Below are 19,580 nucleotides of genomic sequence, written 5' to 3'. Positions count from 1 at the left end.
TTAAGTTTCCACATAATGAATTGCCCCACTGTCACCCAAAAATCCACCCCCCCCCCCCCGCTGCATACTGGGGTTTTTTCTTAGGTTCATTTTCACCATGCTGCTTATTTAATGTGCAGTAACTAATCTCCCTCTGGCACAGACTAGATGCACAAGATATTAGAAACCCGTCCCCCCCCCCAATGAAACAGGACGTCCAGGTGGATCCAGGTGCAAGCTATGCTCCTTTGGTTAGTTTATATTTTGCTCTTTGGTAAATAAACTATGAATGGTCTGTGAGTCCTACCACACTTACAGTCATATCCTTAGGTTGTTGCTCTCTAGAGAAAAGACAGCTCAAATAGTTCCTGAGCAGCGGTAGAAAACTATACAGAAAAAAAGAGAACATTTAACTGGATACCTACATCCATGTTTACAGAAGGCCAATCTTTGAGGTCACCACTTGGCCTTGGCAGTCTGCAAAGGAAGATGAACTGAAAGAATGCATGGCTAAGTGCTGAACAAAGCAGGCTCTGTTTGTATCATAAAGAAAATGCAATCATGATCCTTTTGTTGACCTCACCCACAAAGTGACCAGTTAATAAGAACAAGTCAGGAACACAGGAAGGAGCGAATGATCAGAGCTGAGTGAGTTAATAAGAACAAGTCAGAAACACAGAAAGTAGAGAATGATCAGAGCTGAGTTAATAAGAACAAGTCAGAAACACAGGAAGGAGAGAATGATCAGAGTTGAGTTAATAAGAACAAGTCAGGAACACAGGAAGGAGAGAATGATCAGAGTTGAGTTAATAAGAACAAGTCAGAAACACAGAAAGGAGAGAATGATCAGAGTTGAGTTAATAAGAACAAGTCAGAAACACAGGAAGGAGAGAATGATCAGAGTTGAGTTAATAAGAACAAGTCAGGAACACAGGAAGGAGAGAATGATCAGAGTTGAGTTAATAAGAACAAGTCAGAAACACAGAAAGGAGAGAATGATCAGAGTTGAGTTAATAAGAACAAGTCAGAAACACAGGAAGGAGAGAATGATCAGAGTTGAGTTAATAAGAACAAGTCAGGAACACAGGAAGGAGAGAATGATCAGAGTTGAGTTAATAAGAACAAGTCAGAAACACAGAAAGGAGAGAATGATCAGAGTTGAGTTAATAAGAACAAGTCAGGAACACAGGAAGGAGAGAATGATCAGAGTTGAGTTAATAAGAACAAGTCAGAAACACAGAAAGGAGAGAATGATCAGAGTTGAGTTAATAAGAACAAGTCAGAAACACAGGAAGGAGAGAATGATCAGAGTTGAGTTAATAAGAACAAGTCAGGAACACAGGAAGGAGAGAATGATCAGAGCTGAGCGGCTGCTATGGCCTGCAAGGTCTTTTGGGCCGGTTGGGGCGGAAATGACGTGTCAGTAGCTTGAAGCATGATCAGTTTGAAGCATGATCAGTTTGAAGCATGGCACTTTGTGCTTAATAAAGTTTCAAATATTGATTTTCTTGTGCTTTGTGCTTCGAGTGCTAAAAACATACTAAGCTTTCATTCCTGTGCATGCAGCTGCATTCCATAGTTAACAATGACACAATGAAAGGGCAGTAGGCTAATACGGCACTGTAACACAACTTGGCTAAACTTTCAATCAAGAGCTTCAATTTGATTAATCTTACTCAGATGAATGCATTGATGACCCCCCCCCCCCCCCTCCAGGAAGGTCAGAGGTCAGCTTCAGAGATTTAGTGACTTGCTCAAAGACACGTCAACAGCAGGATGGACTCTGCCAACACAGGGGCTTGAACCCAGGTTGTCTGGTTAAAAGATGATGATTAAGGTAAATGATTAAGAATGAGCTTAACTCCCATACAGGACCAAGAGGGACTCCCCAAAGATGACTCTTTAAGCACTCGGTTCCCCCCAAAGCAGAATTTATGGGATTTTCCTCCTCATTTGGCTGCCAACAGAGGTGAATTGTCAGCAAGACTGTAGTGTAAAGAAAACAGTGTTTCTGATCCTGTGTTATCAGCATTTAGACCTGGCAAGCTGAGCTTCTAGAGTCTCGACCCAAGAACATCAGCAAAAAGATATTTATTCTTGCAAATACCTACTATAAACACTTGAGCTGCCAGTGAAATTATCATCTAAATAACAATAAATACAAATAATATGCAGTGCGTTAAAAAAAGGAAAACTGGTCAGAGTATGAAATGTTGCAACAGTGCTCATATGCTGGGTTCAGTTCAGTAATTTTCAAAAATGAAAATGGAGGGAGGTACGGTGGTGCAGTGGTAAGCACTATCGCCTCACAGCTCGATGGCGGCGATGGTGGCGGCTTTAGCTCAGGAGGTAGAGCGGGTCGGCCAATGACGCAAGGGTTGGCGGTTCGATCCCCGCTCCCTCCCAGCTGCTGTCGTTGTGTCCTTGGGCAAGACACTTAACCCTCCTTGCTCCCGATGGTGTGCTGCATGGCAGCCTGCCGCCATCGGTGTATGAATGGGTGAATGTAGACTACCTACTGATTGTAAAGCGCTTTGGATAAAAGCGCTATATAAATGCAGACCATTTACCATTTAGCTCGAAGGTCGTGGGTTCGATTCCCACCTGGGGACGAGGTGAATGCTGAAGGAATGCGTGCCCGTCCGCATGTCCTCGAGTGCCCACCGCCCAGGTGGGGTCGGCAAAAGGGCCTTTCTGTGTGGAGTTTGCATGTTCTCCCCGTGCCTCCCGGGGGTTTCCTTCATATAGGAACCCCCTTCACAAAAACATGCAATATCCTGGTTGCTAATGTGGTTCCTCCTCTGGTCGTTAAGGGCGCCTGTTCAGAGGGAGGGGAACTGGTTGGAATAGCGTGAACCTCCCACGTGCTATGTCCTACCGGTGAAGCTTCCTCTGTCAGGTGAAAAGAAGCGGCTGGCTGACTGCCCATGTCTCGGAGGAAGCATGGAGGGGGGGGGGGGGGGGGGGGGAATGAAAATGGAGGTTACAGATGGCTTTGGTAAGATTTTAAGATTACACATTGAAATATGTAAAAATGTTAGACAAGTTAAGAAATATCAGTCGATGAAGCTCCTTTGTGAAAAGTCATAATGACCATAGCAGATGTATGCATCCCGGTTGTTCACCTGGTAGAGTGTGTGCCACTAAGGCTTAGTCCTTCGTGTGGCCGACCCGGTTTCAAATCCGACCCATGGTCCCTTGCCACATGTCATCCCCTCTCATCTGTCCTGTCAAAAAAAAAGGGGGGGGATTTGCCCTTTTACAGCATCGAATAATATGTCAGACACCAATGAAAAAAAGAAAAAACTATAAATAAAAGGCAGCATGCAGTTCATAAATCTCTCTTCTGGAACAACATGAATACCGGTAATAGTGTTTGTGTTTGTGTAACTTATGTGTAGCTGAGCTGTTTAGCCAGCAGATGGCCAACAGGTAGCTAAGCACTAATGCCAAGGAAAGCATGCCCACACAAACAAACATCCACCAGAAGTGCTGCTTTCCTACCAACTAACAAGCTGCATGTTTCATTTACAAATAACAAGACGTCAATTTTCAATCATTTAATAAAAGCTTGGATATAAGACCTTTTTTTTTTTTTACAGCAAGTGTTAAGTTGTTTTGATGAGAAATCAATTTTCTGAACCAAATGAAAGCAGAGGGAAGCAACCCCCCAACTCTTGCAAGGCGTTGTTCAGACATTCAACACTCACCAAAGTTAAAAACAACAGTGCGCTGATTCAGGGGCCTTCTAACAACTCACCAAGAATATAGGCTACTCTTCATGTTTTTACCACAGTAGACAAAAAACACTTTTACAAATATATAGATGTAGATATCTCAAATATTTATATAAATAGAAGTTGATTAAAGATTTGGGCATTATGACAAAGTGCAAAAAGGAGAAGGGAGATAAAAAAAAGTAATACCTTCGTAAATATTTAATCCATTCACCAGCAAAGACAACGTACAACTGCTCTCAGAGAAAAAAGTCCATTGCCTTCATTTTAGCTGCAACTTCCTACTACTGTCAACAGTAAGTCAAGGTGCGGTTTCCCAAAAACATCTGAGCGCTAAGATGGTCATCTCTGTTCTGTTGCTATACGGGGAAGACGCTTCTAAGTGGGAAACACACACAAGTGGGGTAAACTCTCGTCCAGTGAACATAAATCCCAACCCAAACCATGTAATTTCAATCTGTGAACCGAAATAAAACACCAATATTGTTTTTTTTGTTGGCCTGTTTTGATGCAACTGTTACCTTTAACACATATGGGCATCACTATACTGGCAACCGATTTGTAAAATAAAATAAAATAAAATGACAATGCAGGTACAGTAGAAACTGCTAGGCACATTAGCCAGTTAGCTGTACACCACAAGGCCCCGATATAACATGTGTATCTACAGTAAGATAAAGAACACAAAGCCAGTATGACAACAATGATCTAAAACAGTGATACTCAAATTGCGGCCCGGGGGCCAGATGCGGCCCGCGACAGGGTGCAGAGTGGCCCCCCGACCATTTTCTAATAATTTCACATTAGTTTTCATTGTGAATTAGAATCTAATTCACAATAAAAACAAATAAAATAAAAACTAATATGAAATTAAGTTTGACTGAGCTCCAGCTAAATTGTCAAATACCGCCGTCTGCTCGCTACCCAGGCACTTATGTATGTACTTAACCTAACTAACAACCTACCGTAACTATCCGGTGTGCACAACATTGTCAGACTAAACTCCCGCTGACACCCCCAAAACCTACAATCCGCTACAGAAAAATGTATATTGTTTGTTTATTAACTGGCCCCTGGCCTCCGATCATTTCAGGAAAGTGGCCCCCAGGCAAAGCAAGTTGAGTATCCCTGACCTAAGAGATGTTAGATGAATTTCACTGTGCCATTAGTGCTGAGATACTTTTGAGACAAACACCTAATCCCGGCTGTAAAGTAGTTGGCAAGTAGCATGTGGGAGCGTCGCTCAGAACTTCACACACTATCAATCCTGCATCAATCAAATCCAAATGCTTTCAATTACTTGATCACAGTGTCTCATGCATAAGGATGTTACTTCTGAGTCAGTTTCATGGGTGTCGCCATTTGTTCTTTAAACCTGCTACATTGAAGACTTTTATGTTTTGCACAATAAAGCCAGTCTATGGAGATATACACAGGCTTTCCGATAGACAAATGTGATTTGTAATCAATTATGCAGCAGGTCCTCTCACATTTCAGAACTGTAACCTTTCTCGTTTTTGAGATCGAGTTGCTGTCACTTGCGCCATTTTGCATCCTTAATAAAGCATATTTCTGTCACTTGGGACATAAATTGGCTTCGGCAAAATAGCGGCAGGGAAGTGTCATAAGTACGTAAAGGATTGGAGCTGGAACGGTTTGAATGTTGTATGTTCACTGTTCTTGCCTGTACTCGCGTTGGAAACTCAATTACTCTCATGCTGCAACAATCTTATCTTCAACAATATATAGATATTTTAGTGAGATTACATAGAAAAGCTGACATTCACCGTCTTGTTGTAACCATACCAGCCAACACTGCCTTGCATGCATTTGCCGATACCCCAGAAAACCTCCCTCTTTTTCCCAGCCTAATGTTGGCACTGGCAGGTATGGTAGTAACAGGTATGTCGTATTTCCAGAGTAGTGAACAATCGAGCCACCAGGGCAGAAATGGTGCCAGGCAATATCAATCAAATGCTGAAAACAGAGCCTTGTATCTTGACAAACTACAATATTGAAGCTGTGTGACTCTATTCTAAGCCTCCATTGCATCACATTTTAGCCAATGGCTTGCTTTGAGAAATGGTTCAGTCTGAGAAGTAATTGATAGCGTTTTGACCGAAGTCCGACTTCACACACAGCAGAATCCCACTGAGATTAGAGCGATCCGTCTTAGACCACTGGAAGATAAAGACAGTTTAAAAAAGATATATAAAGTTTTGAACATTGGAAGAACTATGAAGAAGGGGGGAACCACAGGCAAACAGGGAAATGGGGCCCTTTATATGACAATACTAACCAGGGCCTGGTTTCACAAAATCAACTTGATAAAATCCTATGCCCACTAGCTTACATTAGACACACATTGTGTGGCAGGGTTTGAGTAGAACTGATGTGAACCAATTAGAATTCTGAGAAAATACAGGTACAGTAGAGCAGTGGTTCCCAACCGCCGGACCGGTACTGGGCTGCAATGCATTTGGTAGCGGGCCGCGAGCCCGGTACCAAACATACTTGAAACTATGTTTCAACTACCACACAGCCTATAATATTAAAGCCTATGTTTATTTATTTTTTTATTAAAATTGACAACCGGTGCGTGACTTTTTTTTTCATCTATCTACCGGTCCGCGGCACAAAAAAGGTTGGGAACTCCTGCAGTAGAGGACCAGAACAAGACTCTCCATGAAAACTTTTAGGACCGTCTCAGTCAGTGTGCAACAGGGTTTATGCAAGACCTAAAGATTATCAGGGTCCAGCACTGGACCAAGCAGGCACACAGATCTATAGATCTTGGTTTAGTGGGATGAAGTGTCCATCCCCCACCCTAAATGGGCAGACTACCTGGACACTCAGTGTACACTACCAGTCAAACCTAACCCTTTTAGGGAGGTCTCGTGTACATTTGATCCCACTTTCATTTTATTGTGAGTATATTTGTAATTTAATATACTTTATTCACCTCCCAAAGTTGAATGGCAACCTCATAGACCACAAACTGCAGCTTTATCAGCAGCCGGATGTGCCAACTGAACTTCTGGAACAGGACTGGACACACACATTTCACAAGACGTCGTCATTGTTCAGCAACCACAATTAGCTAAGAAGAGAAAAACGAGTGGTAGTCCAAAGGAGGTCCAAAAAGAAGTGTTGGGTGCTCTTGGAAAACAGGAACACAAACCGGAAGCAGGACAATCCAGGCACTCCAATGGGAAACATCATAAACGAGGAAGGACTATCAATTAAAAAGCCTTTATTTTAGTGGCTCACAGATGAAAAATAATCTATTAATTAATCTATGAGCCACTAAAATAAAGGCCTTTTAATTGATAGTCCTTCCTCGTTTGTGGTTTTTCCCATTGAGTGCCTGGATTGTCCTCCTGCTTCTAACCACAATTAGCTATTAGACCAGAGCTGAATAAAAACATCTGGTAACAGACCACAGGTTGTTATCTGACAACAGTTACACAGCAGCTACAGCCAAAGTTCACATTTGGCTGTGGCTGGCATTCATTTCAAGACCTGCAAATGAACAGCAATATGTTTTTGGGAAACCAGGCCCATCTCAACACAGAGACCAAGGCATGAGGGCAAAATACTCCATCTTCAGCTAATTTCTTAGTAAAAGGGGACAATTATTAATAAATACAAAAATAATAAAAGATATGTACATATTTTTCAACAATATCAAACATAACACTTTCAACTTTTCTCAAAAAATGCATTTTCTTTTTCTTTTTTGCTCAAAATGTCTCTGTAGCTCAACTCTGGTGGTCAGTTAGAAAAAAAAAACAATCATTTAAAACATGATAAATTATTATACAAAAAAAAAAAAAAATCCAACACCGTAGTAATAATTCCATTTTGGATGCAAGTCCTGACACACAGACATCAGTTTGTGTTTCTTGCAACATTAAAAAAACAACAAGAAAAAACCAACAATCCTCAAAAAACCTGATTTCTTCCTACATTGAAATGCAATGCACTGACGCGGCGTCGCTGGTAATACAGACGTTTTCTTCCCTTGTATGAACAGGTCCTGGTGTGGCACTGCTGGAGACCGCTCCGGTGTCAAGAAGGAAGTGAGGGGAAGCGAGAGGTTAAGTGCACTTTGAACACGGGCATGCTGGGTAGAGAGAGGGGATGGCCAGGGAGTGTGTGGGAGGGGGGTGGGAGAGAGAAGTCAACAAAAATGTTCAACGTTGAGAGTGGGAGACTAAGGTGGAGAGAGGCTGGGGCTGGAGAAGTCGTGTCAGAGTAGGCCCTTCAATGATCTAACACCCAGAAACAAACACAGACCACAAACTTCTTTCCTGGTCAGCTGACCCAACGCAGGAGCCAGGAAGAGGAGTCAGGACACGACCAGGAAATAAACTCTGATTGGTTAACCCCCTCCCAAAAACAAAGAAAAAAGAAAAAAAAGTACAGTGGTGGTATTAACAATTCCTTTCAAACTGAGGCAAATTCCCTTTTCAGAAGGTACGTTTCTGGATTCCACTGTCTTCTTCTGTCCACAGTGAGAAGGGCCCACCAGTCCTTATATGGGACAGCAGTGTGAGAGGTGGGAGGAGCCGGTGAAGTAGGCTCCTACAAAAGACTTCACATGTCACCGTGGGTGAACTGAGCTGTCATTGGGTAAATAGAGTGACATCGCCGAGGTGGAGTAGTCCGATTGGTGCTGTCGGTGGAAGAGTGGTGAGGTCAAAGGTCACAAACAGTGGTGGCCTACACAGCTCCCCAGCATTCTGTCCAGGGAACAGGTTGCTGTCAATGATGCATCTTGGCCTGCAGAGGGAGGAAGACTCAGATTTATTAAGAGCCATTTTACATGTATAGAATATATATACCGTAAATTCCGGACTATAAGACGCACCGGTGTATAAGCCGCGGGACCAAAATTGACTATTTTTTTCTTCTATAAGCCGCACCGGTCTATAAGCCGCGGGTGTTTTGATGTTTAATTACCATATGAAAGGGTTCGTGCACAGAGAGGAATGTCGTGCACAGAGAGGAATGTCGGGAAAGCGATGGCTGTTTGGGGAAGCTCCCATTTATTAACATTTCAACAAAACAAAACAAAAGTCAGGTCACTAATCCCCAGACAAAATCACACAACAATAGGCTATATGTGCAGCAAACCTGTAACCAGAGAAGTCAAGTCACTAATGCTCGTCTTCCTCTTCTTCCTGCGTACTGAAACCACCAAAGTCCTCATCTTCAGTGTCGGAAACGAACAGGTTCAGGGTGGCTTCGTCAACCACTCTCCTCTCTCCTTCATTGTCACTCAAAACCAACGAACTCCTCTTCATCTATAGCTGTGTTTCCATTACAGTTTTTCGCAAAAGAATTGCGATATTTCTACAACTTCGACAATGTACAATTGCGACTTGTAGGCGTTTCCATTGAAGTTGCGTTTGAGTGATTCCCCGTTGCAGCAGCTGCCACAGTGATTACGCACGGGGATCTGCCCCATATCCCGTCCCCTGCATGCTCAAATCCAACCAATGGTCAATGGAAATCCCAACATGAAGTTACAATGCATATAAACGAGCCTGATTATCAATTCAAAAGAAAATGAGTCGCAAAATGTTGCTGGCTGCGTGAATGCAGTCAGCGCGACAGGCAGAGGAAAAAAGGTAGCCTAATAGCCTACAACTGGTCCGATTTAGAGATGGAGGGGGGAAAAGGCTGATTTGGTTCTATAATTGCACCTGAAACGTGTGCAATGTATTAGCCTACTCACAGTCACTGTATTCACTTCAGACAGCACCACCGCACCAGTGTGTGCTTTTCATCCTCTCATCTCGCCGCTGTGCCAAATGCGCGCACACAGGCAGCCTGCTGTCACCATGGACCGATTTCTGCCATTAAACATTATCTAATTTGCCCGGCTACGCTTTTGCACAACACTCGTCTTTCTGCTAGGTAGCGTTGCTTCAAAGTTTTCCACTTGCTGCGGAGGTTTTGACACGGCTATCGAACCTTACTTACCAAACTTATTTTCCGCTCCTTTTCCAAGGGATAATATGGGTCACATGACGTGCAAATGCGAAAAATGTGTTTCCATTACACTTTTGCGATAAACTGCTATATCGACACGTCTGAAAAACCACCTCATGATCATCTACTGCTCGTTCTCATGCTGTCGAGAACGAGCAAAGCTTTTTTTTGGTGAAAGAATCCTCCAGGGCGCTTCTTGTTAACAGTCCGAGTGAGTGGCAGGTCGAACGTCAAAGGCACTTCATCCATATTTATGATCTGCTCCGGTTCGATGGAATATTCCTTGATCTTCCTTTGTGTGAATTCGCCGAAGTTTGTGATTTTCTCCTGGTAGTCGGGGGAGGGAGTTGATGGGCTTGTGGCCGTTTGCTTACCGTAATTACCATATGTAAGTGGTCACGCACAGAGGGGATTGTCGGGAAAGAGATGGCTGTTTGAGGAAGCTCCCATTTACCGTATTACCGTAACATTTCAACAAAACAACATAACACAACACCACCGTTGTTTATTTTTACAGTGCACACAGTGTCCGCGGTGTGGTGAAAAGAGGGCAAGAGAGGAAATTAAAACAGAAGTGGATTTATAGTTAGAAAGAGTGCTAAAAAAGAGAGATTTTTTTTTTTTTTTTTTTTTTTTCTGAAAAAATCCATAGATAAGACGCACCGTTATATAAGCCGCAGGGGCCAAAAAACGGGAAAAAAGCCGCGGCTTATAGTCCGGAATTTACGGTATTTGAAAAAAAAGATTGAAAGCTGAAAATGGCCTTTATTTATTGTCGGTCTGTAAAACACTTTGTAACTGTTTCAAAACAAAACAAAAACATATTAATCAGTTGGCATCAGACACCTTGCTGCACTGTACCTGTGCACGCCTCCCAACCATGTCTGACATGGATTATGCATGATATTTGCAATATGTTTTGGCTATTTGTTGTATTTGTTACACCAGTTACACCAACTGCAGTTAATTCAAAGACTGGACAGCGTGGGTGTGTAATGGAGGGAGACTGAGTGGGTAGTGTAGTGTAGTGTAGTGTGTGTCTGTAGTGTAGTGTAGTGTAGTGTGTGTATGTAGTGTAGTGTAGTGTGTGTATGTAGTGTAGTGTAGTGTAGTGTGTGTATGTAGTGTAGTGTAGTGTAGTGTAGTGTGTGTATGTAGTGTAGTGTGTGTATGTAGTGTAGTGTGTGTAGTGTAGTGTAGTGTAGTGTAGTGTAGTGTGTGTATGTAGTGTAGTGTAGTGTAGTGTGTGTGTATGTAGCAGCTACCTGTCTCGGGGACTCGGGTCCGGAGGCCAGTATCCCCCCGGTGCCGCTCCCCTTTCTGCAGAAGCTCTCCGGCCCACCTGGCCGGCTCAGCTTGCTGGCCTTCCCTCCATACGAGCTGGGGCTCCTCCTCTTCCTGCCCTCCGCTCCTCCCCCGTAGGCCAGAGGGCCGGAGGGGGGTGCCGAGGGCAGGTGGGGGGCGGAGCTCTGCTCCTTGTTGGGCGAGTAGAGTACACTGGTGGTGCCAGGATCCAGGCTGGAGAGGAACAGAAGAAGACGGAAAAAGAGGAAAATGGCCATTAATCAACTTTTTGGTTGAAGGTCAGCTGCTCAGCTCAAGTTCAAACTTGATTGTCCTTTAAGGGAAACCTGGGAAGGATTCTTTTCAGCTAGTAGAACAATGGTGCATCACAATGTATTTAACAGCAAGAGATATTTGAGAAGGAAACACCTATCATCATAGCCTTTGCTCTCGCGACACTTTATCTTCCACGTCTGCACAGCTCTACTTTTACCATTCCACCACTGATGTGTTTTGTCGATGTACTACCAGTGGGCAAGCCCACCCCCTTTCCCAGGAAGGTGCGGAAGTCTTTGTTTAAGCTGTAATTCCTCGAATGGCCACTTGGGCTTGGGGGCAGTAGGCAGATCTCCCCATGTTAAAATGGCCGTCTTTGTAACATGATTAAACATCTTTCAAGTTAGGGGTGAAACACGGTTTTGGTCTATATAGCTAATGTATGTCACCTTTTCCTAATAACTGTAGGGGGGTCAATTTTTATATAACTCGCCCGTTTGGAGTAAAATAGATGATAGAAAAGGGGGTGATTGACAGATCGCCTGTCCAGTGATCGCACAGCTTGCCGATCACGGACCAAAAGCAGGCGGAGCTGCGGCTCTGGGAAACTCACATCTCACGTGAGGTGCGGAAGTACTCAATTCATTCCCTCCCACTCTGCTGACGAAAAATCAAGATGGTGACGGCCAACGTTTGAACTCCGCCAGGTAGAAGAAATGTAATGGGATAGCTACGTCCATATTATTTATGTCTATGTGTACGCCATGCTTTGAGCGGTTCTGTGTATTGTGTTGTTTTAACCGAGGCTAATGGGAAGTGAATAAACAAGTAATTTGAGGGAATTTAGAAATGATATTTAGGCAGATGTGTGGACAGGTAGGCGTTCAATGCCTTGCTCAAGAGCACAAGCCTGTTGATAAACACAATGGCCAATCTGGGGATTGAATCAGTGTCCTTCTGGTTATTGGTAACTCCATCACTTCTAGTTTTAGGGACACCAGAAAAGAATGGCAAGATATAAACCCCAAGTCCCTAATAATAATAACTGGCATCTGTATAGCAACGGACGTAATGATTTATCAAAACATAAAATGTCCCTCTAAATAAAATTAAGCCAGTGTATATAATAAAGTGCTGGATAATAGTAACATCACATTATTATTACATTAACCAGTAGGGGTGTCACGATACACTCAGTTCACGATACGATACGTATCACGATACTGGGTTCACGATAACGATACGATACGATACGATACGATTTTAACAATATTTTTTTAAACTTGAATAATGACAATATCTGACTGGAAAAGTAGTATTTTATTTAAAATGCACAAATACAAAACATGCTGTTGTGGGAAATTGTTATTACAATAACAACTAGAAAAAACATGAGATTGGAGATAAGGCTTATCTTGAAATAGAATGAGTTACACCGTCACTTAGATTTACTTTGAACTAAAAGGTTTCTCAGCAGTATAAATTCTCATTATGCATCTTCAGTTTTTCTTCAAACTCAAACAACAAGACTTTTCTTAGTCTATTTTTTATGCATCTTCAGTTTTTCCTGTCAAGTAAACAGTTTTGCCAGAAACTCAATTGAATGGTTTCTCTCCTGTATAACTTCTCATGTGTCTCTTCAGAGACTTGTTCAACTGAACTACTTTCCACACATTGAACTTCAACAAACAAAGACGTTTCTTAGTCTATTAAAAAAATAAAATAAAAAATAAATAAAATATATATATATATATTTATTAAAAAAAAAAAAAAAATCGCGATATGAGATTTCATCTCAACGATACATATCGTGACGTTTTACTATCGCGAAATTTCGTGGGACGATATATTGTGACACCCCTATTAACCAGTGAATATTAATTTGAAAGGTGTGCAGCATATTTTATTTATATCATCTCTAGACCTTCATTGCCTTGACTGGATTTGAAAATCATGGTCAGGTCAGTACATTAGCTTTACATACATCAACAACATGTATGTTGATAGTGGCTAGGCGACAGACTTGGCCAGCCACTATCTCAATTCAGAACACTCTACAGCAGGGGTGGGTAATGTTTTTCCCCCAGAGGGCCATACTGACTTACATCAAGTAAGTGAAAGGCTACACATTGGAGATCATACCTGCCAACACTCCTGATTTTCGTGGGAGTCTCCCTATTTTGAATCCTCTCTCCCGTTGTGATTGGTAATTTCTTGCTAATCTCCTGATATAATAGTGATACAAATCCAATGGCTGTAGCAGATGAGATTTATTAACATAATTCTGCCTTTTATTGAGTTTTGTTTTTCTTTGAGGACCTTCGGGGCCGGATTGAGATGGTCCAGGGGCCAGGTCCGGCCCTGGGGCCGCATTTTGCCCATGTGTGCTCTACAACCATAACCCTCTACAGTTGAAGAGTATTCTTCATAACAATATCACAGTAAGCCAAATTACAATGGGAGTTCTCCATTAGGGCTGGGTATTGTCAAGGACCTCACGATACGATACATATCACGATACATGGGTCGCGATACGATTGTATCACGATACATTGTGATACAATACATATTGCAATACTCTACATAATTTACTGATAATTAAAAAATAGAACTAAAAATACAACACGGTGTGCACCACCCAGGTAGTGTAATATGTATATATCACTTTATATTGATAACTTAGTGGACAAATTGAGCCAAAATTACCGAGCGTTGAGTGTCTTACCGAACGCACTGAAATAAAAAGTATTCTTATTGTGTCACTGAACACACGGCTGTGCAAAAAAATCGATATGGCGATATATCACGATATTTTTCTGAAATATCGATACAGTATTGCGGAAAAAAGTATTGCGATATATTGCCGTATCGATTTTATTGCACAGACACACAATGTCTGTCTGACTTCACAAAGTTCCCAAAAGTTTTCAAGACCTGGAAATGATCAAATTTATTTCCAAACTTTCCAGGCCTGAGTAGAAATGCCAGACTCACAGACCTCAAGTATTTGCTTCTCAGTTAACCCACCTGTTATGAGAGTTGTGACTTTGAGACCCATCAGTTCTAGAGGGCCAGTCCTCTCCCCTGCTCCCCAGGCTGCTTCCCCCACACCCAAGCCCCTTTTTCTGGCCCAAGGTGGCGGCTGCCCCTGCTGAACCTTGGAACACTGGATGATAGCTGCTGCCGTTCCTCTTGTGATTATCCATGGTCAGGAACAAGGAAGAAGAGGAGGAGGAAGGAGGGGTTTTTCTCCTCTTGGCTCCCACTACAGATTCCTCCATCTCTTTGGATGGGCGGCCGGCTTTATGCGTGCCATTACGGGGTTTACCGGGCGTGGAAACAGGAGCTAGGGGTTGCGAGGTGTCTCGGATGCTGAAGACCCCAGCCACGGACGCAGACTGGGGGAAGACGGTGGTGTAGGACATGGGGTTGGAGGGGGAGGACAGGAGCGGAGGGGTGAGGGAGGTGGGAGAGGGCGCCGGTTGGGAAGTGAAGGCGGCGCTACCGGAGGAGGAGAGGGAGAGGAGGCTCTCGGCAGCCAGGGGCACCTTCCTGGAATGCAGAGGACAGCACCATTTCAATGAGCATTGAGCAATGCACCAAGAAGGCGCTTTCACGGCCGATTCGCAGTACTAAACTTTCAGTAGCAATCAATACATCACTTTTGATGAACACCACAGACTTGAATTATTAGTTTGGGCCACCAGACAAACACACACTTTTTTAAAAATGTTTATTTAACTTAGGAGGTTTATTAAATCAGACTACAGTATGATTTTCTCAGCCGGTCATAATTCAAACTGTTGCTCCTACCATGATTTGATCAGTATGACACAATCCATTTTGCTTTCCCCAACACCCTTCAATGATCTGTCAACTCTCTAACCAACACAGATTAACCAACAGAGATTAACCAACAGAGATTGGCATCTTGTGCCCAGGTTGTGTCTAGATGTGATTTAGCTGGATTACATCTACACCTGCCATTAAAATGAGCCTCTGGCACATTAAAATTCCACACTTGCTGAACACTTCACTTCCTCTCATAATATTCACATCCTTTCAAATTCAAAGTGACAGGAAACGCCTAATCTTGCATGTTCCTAGTATCTTTGACAAGTATGTTCCTATCCAAGCTGCCACCTGTCTGATTGGCAGCAGCTTCCCGGTAAGATCTGCTGGGAAAAACTCCATTCGCATGATTTCTCTATGTGGTTTGGGAGACACATTGCATTTACACTTTGTCCTCAATATGGCCAAATGACTCTGGAGTTCTATGTGGTTAACCTTGCTCATTCCAGGTGTAAAAGGACACAAACACACTCACCTCCACATCTGTGCGTTGAGGTGTTTCTCTACCATGCTCTGGAGCGCCAACCTCATCCTGTCCCATCGCCTGTCAAACACATAGTGGCCCCGCCCCATGAGCCTGCTGCTGAACACACAATACTGGGGAGAGAGAGAGGATAGGGAAGAGTGGGATGCATGGAGGGTGAGAGGGAAGAGGAGAATGAGGATGGAGAAGTGTGGTGAGATAGGGAGAGGCAGAGATGGAGGTGGCGATGGAGGGAGGGAGGAGGATGAGGGATGGAAAAGTGGAAGAGGAGAAGATGGGCAGGATGAGGAGGGCATCGAGACAAAGGTGGGAAAAGAAAGAGAAAGATGGACGTTAAAGAGTACGGTAATACAGACATCAAATGACAGAGACAGAGAGATAGATGGAGAAGAACAGAGGACCAAGACAAGAAGAAGAGACATACACAGAAATATTGCCAATTAACATCGACAGATATCAAGAATGATGAGAAACATATATAGAAACAACAATGCAAGCAACAATCTAAAGGAACTGGATAGTGGATAGATGTTGTAGGAACAGATTTTTGAACCATCCCCAGAGCCAGAATACTTGCCTAGACTTTAGGGTTGGGTATCAAGAACCGGCTCCGGTTCTGCTTCTAAATTTTTGCATATTTCAGTCACGCTCCCGAGTCAACTGCAGTGAGCATTTCACAGATTATAAAAGTTACTTATCTGCCTAACGTCACGCCATGTGTTACGCTGTACGTCAACAAAGCATGTGAGAAGAGACACTTCGGTTTACATCCTGGACCGCCATAAAGCTTCTGAAGTTTGGCTTAGCTTCAGTAATGACACAGCAAAACACAACACCTGCAGTAAGGCCATTTCGTGCAAGAAGCACCTCCGATATGACGAAGCATTTCCCTTAACACATGGCGTCAATCTGAAGGAATGCGCCCCAGTTACAGCTAACATTAACAGTAGCAACGTCTCACGCTCAGGTACAAAACGCAGATGAGCTAACATTCCTCTTTTATATTGAAGCTAAATGAATAATGTCTACAAATTATTCTAATATTTTTTTTTCTTAGATATGAGGTCAGAGAGCACCCCTCCACATCCGGTTCATCCCCAGAGACCCCCCTGAGCAGTGGGAGGCTTTCCTCTATCACACAGGCTTCTGGAGAAGGCCGACATGCAGATATTTCTTCAGAAGAATTGTTGACTTTGCATTGCAGACATCCACGGTCTTTGTCATTGTTGCTGCTTCCGTAACAACTGTCTGTTAAATATTTTTATTATATTCTTGTTGACCATTCTTTATAATAAAGAGTAATATTTATTTTTTGATAAATGAAGGGGTGGGAAATCAGAACCGAGCTTCGATAAGAACCGGATTCGATAAGAAGAATCGTAATCGATAAACCTGAAACGATACCCACCCCTACTACGGTGGGCTAGCCCAGCCTTCTAAGTCCATTGGTTTAGTGACAATATACAGTATACAGGCTATGTATATATATATACAGGATGCTGTATATAGAAAATAGACTCTTCTAAGTCCATTGGTTTAGTGACAATATAAAGTATGCTGTATATAGCATCCTTCCTTTGACCCCCTTTTGCATCTTGACGTGGATTTTGAAAAAGACTGCCCTAGATGAATCCTATCTTGAGAGGTCGTGACAGTGGTCAGTTTAGCTGATGGAAAGAGCAGCAGTTCCCTTGTTATCCCAACCAACCTTGGCTTGCACCTCCCATTTTATTTTCTATTTTCTACAGGAAACACTGGGTAAGAGCTATGGTTGCGGCTGAGCAATGAGAAAGTACACTTCCCTGTCGGCATATAACAACAGACACGGAGATAAACATAAATACAGAGAGATAAGAGTAAATCCTCAGGTGCCCAAAAAAGCAACATCCAAGGATCAGGCATTGCCATTAAGATATTTCTCCAATGGGTTTTGAATGGCTTTCCCCAGTGCACAGAACAGAATGCTAATCGTCAAAAGTATGAAAATGCCTGACAGTGGAGTTAAGACAGGCTATCTTGCTCTGCCTCCCATCTGTTCTGTCACACTCTCGAATCAAGAAGAAATGCCTGAAAATAATCATCTGAAAAACATCTTGAGTAAAGACATGACGATAGCGAAATTCAGTCTGATATATAGATAAAAAAAAAGAACTGGTAAGCCATCCCACACAAATGCAAACAGATTGGAGTGAAAAGCTTTGATATTCAGGTTTCAGCAGTCCATCCTCGTATGAAAGTTTTTTTTTCCCTGTTTGTCTGTTTTTACCCACCCAAGTGTTTGGGTGGGCCAAGTCAAAGTAGATAGCACAGCGCTTACCCCTAGAGGCCGCGGGTGGTGAGTGTTGTAGTGGCAGGCAGGTCTGTCGGTGTCCTCTGGAGATTCAGCGTCTCCCTCGTCGCTGGAGAGCCTCACCCAGCTGTGGGGAGGCGGCTCGGGGTGCGACTGCGGGGCGGGGGCTGGAGACGGGGGCGGAGGAGCTGAGGTGGAGGAGGTGGCTGACCCTGGTACCCTGGGATATGGATGTGATAGAGAGGCAGGGGGGAAGCGGAGGAGCGTGTGTGTGTGTGTGTGAGCGAGAGAGAGGAGGAAGTAGGGGAAGTGAGAGAGAAAGGGGAAAAGAGGAGGAAGGACAGAGCATAGGGGAGAGAGAGACATAGAGAGAGACAGACAGAGAGAGAAGTGAGGAAGTGGAGGAGGGAGAGAAGAGAGGAAAGCAAGAGGAGAGAGAAAGTAGGGGGAGTGAAAGACAGAGCAAGGGAGGAGATAGAGTATGAATGATAAGGAGGAGGGAGGGAGGGAGAAAGAATGAATGGATAAAAAAGGGTGGGTGAAGATAGGGGAGAAAGAGTGAGAGAAGGGAAATGAGAAAAAGGAGAGGAAAAGGGAAAAGGAGAAAAAGAGAGAAAGAAAACTGGTTAATGAAAAAACAAATGGTCGAGGTCCCATCTTTCCGAACACTGTTTGTTCTAAAAACCCAAATCACTTCCTTCTTGGAAATGGACGACAATTTTCTAAGCAGAAAGAGGAAACGAGTTTCCTACAACATCCCTTTCACAACGACAGACATTGTTTCTACTTTTGTCATCTGTTGTACTGGTGACATTCATGGCAGTGGTTCTCAACCTGCGGCACGGAGGCCTTGAGGGGGTCCCCAGCTAACTGATGAATTGTTCAACTTTATTTAGAAGATGTTAACACAATTGGAGAATGTAGAAGAATGGCTGTTCTGATATTAGTTTCACCGTTATCTCTCTACCTACACAATACAGATAGTCCGTTATCTCTCTACCTACACAATACAGATAGTCCGTTATCTCTCTACCTACACAATACAAATAGTCTGTTATCTCTCTACCTATACAATACATAGTTACTAGTACATAGATAGTTGTGGAATTCTGGACAAAATCATATCTAACAATACAAATATTCTCAGATTTGGGTCAGAGACTAGATTAGGGGTCCTTGAAATAAAAAAAAACGTTGAAAATCACTGGTTTAGAGCCCTGTAATTTACAGCATCCCCTAGTGGGGGAAACACGAACTGACAAGGGTGGCTCTTGTATCAGGCTGAGGTCAGTCCAGTTAAACCTCAGCGTGCATGTTTCAAACAACTGTAGTTTTGACTGTGTCTGTATGCGCGCGCGCGCACGTTTGTGTATGTGCACACTGCACACACACCTTTAATGATTTTTGTTGTCAAGGAAACAAAAATGTGTTGCTGCTTGTTAAATGCAGCATCTATGTACAGTATGCATGTTTTCCTGTAGTTCTATCTTTGTGAGGACCATATATCCAAACAAATAAAACCCTAAGAAGAAACTTTAAAAGATGCCATTTTCTGTTCAAATGTAGGGATAAAGATTTGACTCTTCAGGCTGTGGTTAAGGGTTTGGGGATAAATGTAAGTCAGTCACCCTGCTGCTTTGTTCTTATTGGCGTCTTTTGGGTGTGTTCGTGTGTGTGT

At 43.1% G+C, this 19,580-nt stretch overlaps 1 protein-coding gene across 1 annotated transcript in view; it reads right to left on the bottom strand.

The window, feature by feature from the left end:
- Positions 1–8,227: 8,227 nt before the first annotated feature.
- atxn7l1 (ataxin 7-like 1) overlaps positions 8,228–19,580 on the bottom strand; it is a 65,907-nt gene continuing 54,554 nt past the window's right edge. Inside the window, exons 8-12 of the mRNA XM_083661981.1 lie at positions 17,930–18,122; positions 15,604–15,725; positions 14,304–14,828; positions 10,982–11,234; positions 8,228–8,501 (exon numbers count right to left, since the gene is read on the bottom strand). Coding sequence (XP_083518107.1) covers positions 8,484–8,501; positions 10,982–11,234; positions 14,304–14,828; positions 15,604–15,725; positions 17,930–18,122 — 1,111 coding nt within the window. The 3' untranslated portion in view covers positions 8,228–8,483. The remainder of the gene's footprint in view (positions 8,502–10,981; positions 11,235–14,303; positions 14,829–15,603; positions 15,726–17,929; positions 18,123–19,580) is intronic.

This window comes from Poromitra crassiceps (assembly GCF_964638095.1).
Source record: "Poromitra crassiceps genome assembly, chromosome: 2".
NCBI classification, from domain to species: domain Eukaryota; kingdom Metazoa; phylum Chordata; class Actinopteri; order Beryciformes; family Melamphaidae; genus Poromitra; species Poromitra crassiceps.
This window is presented reverse-complemented; position numbering and strand designations above follow the sequence as displayed.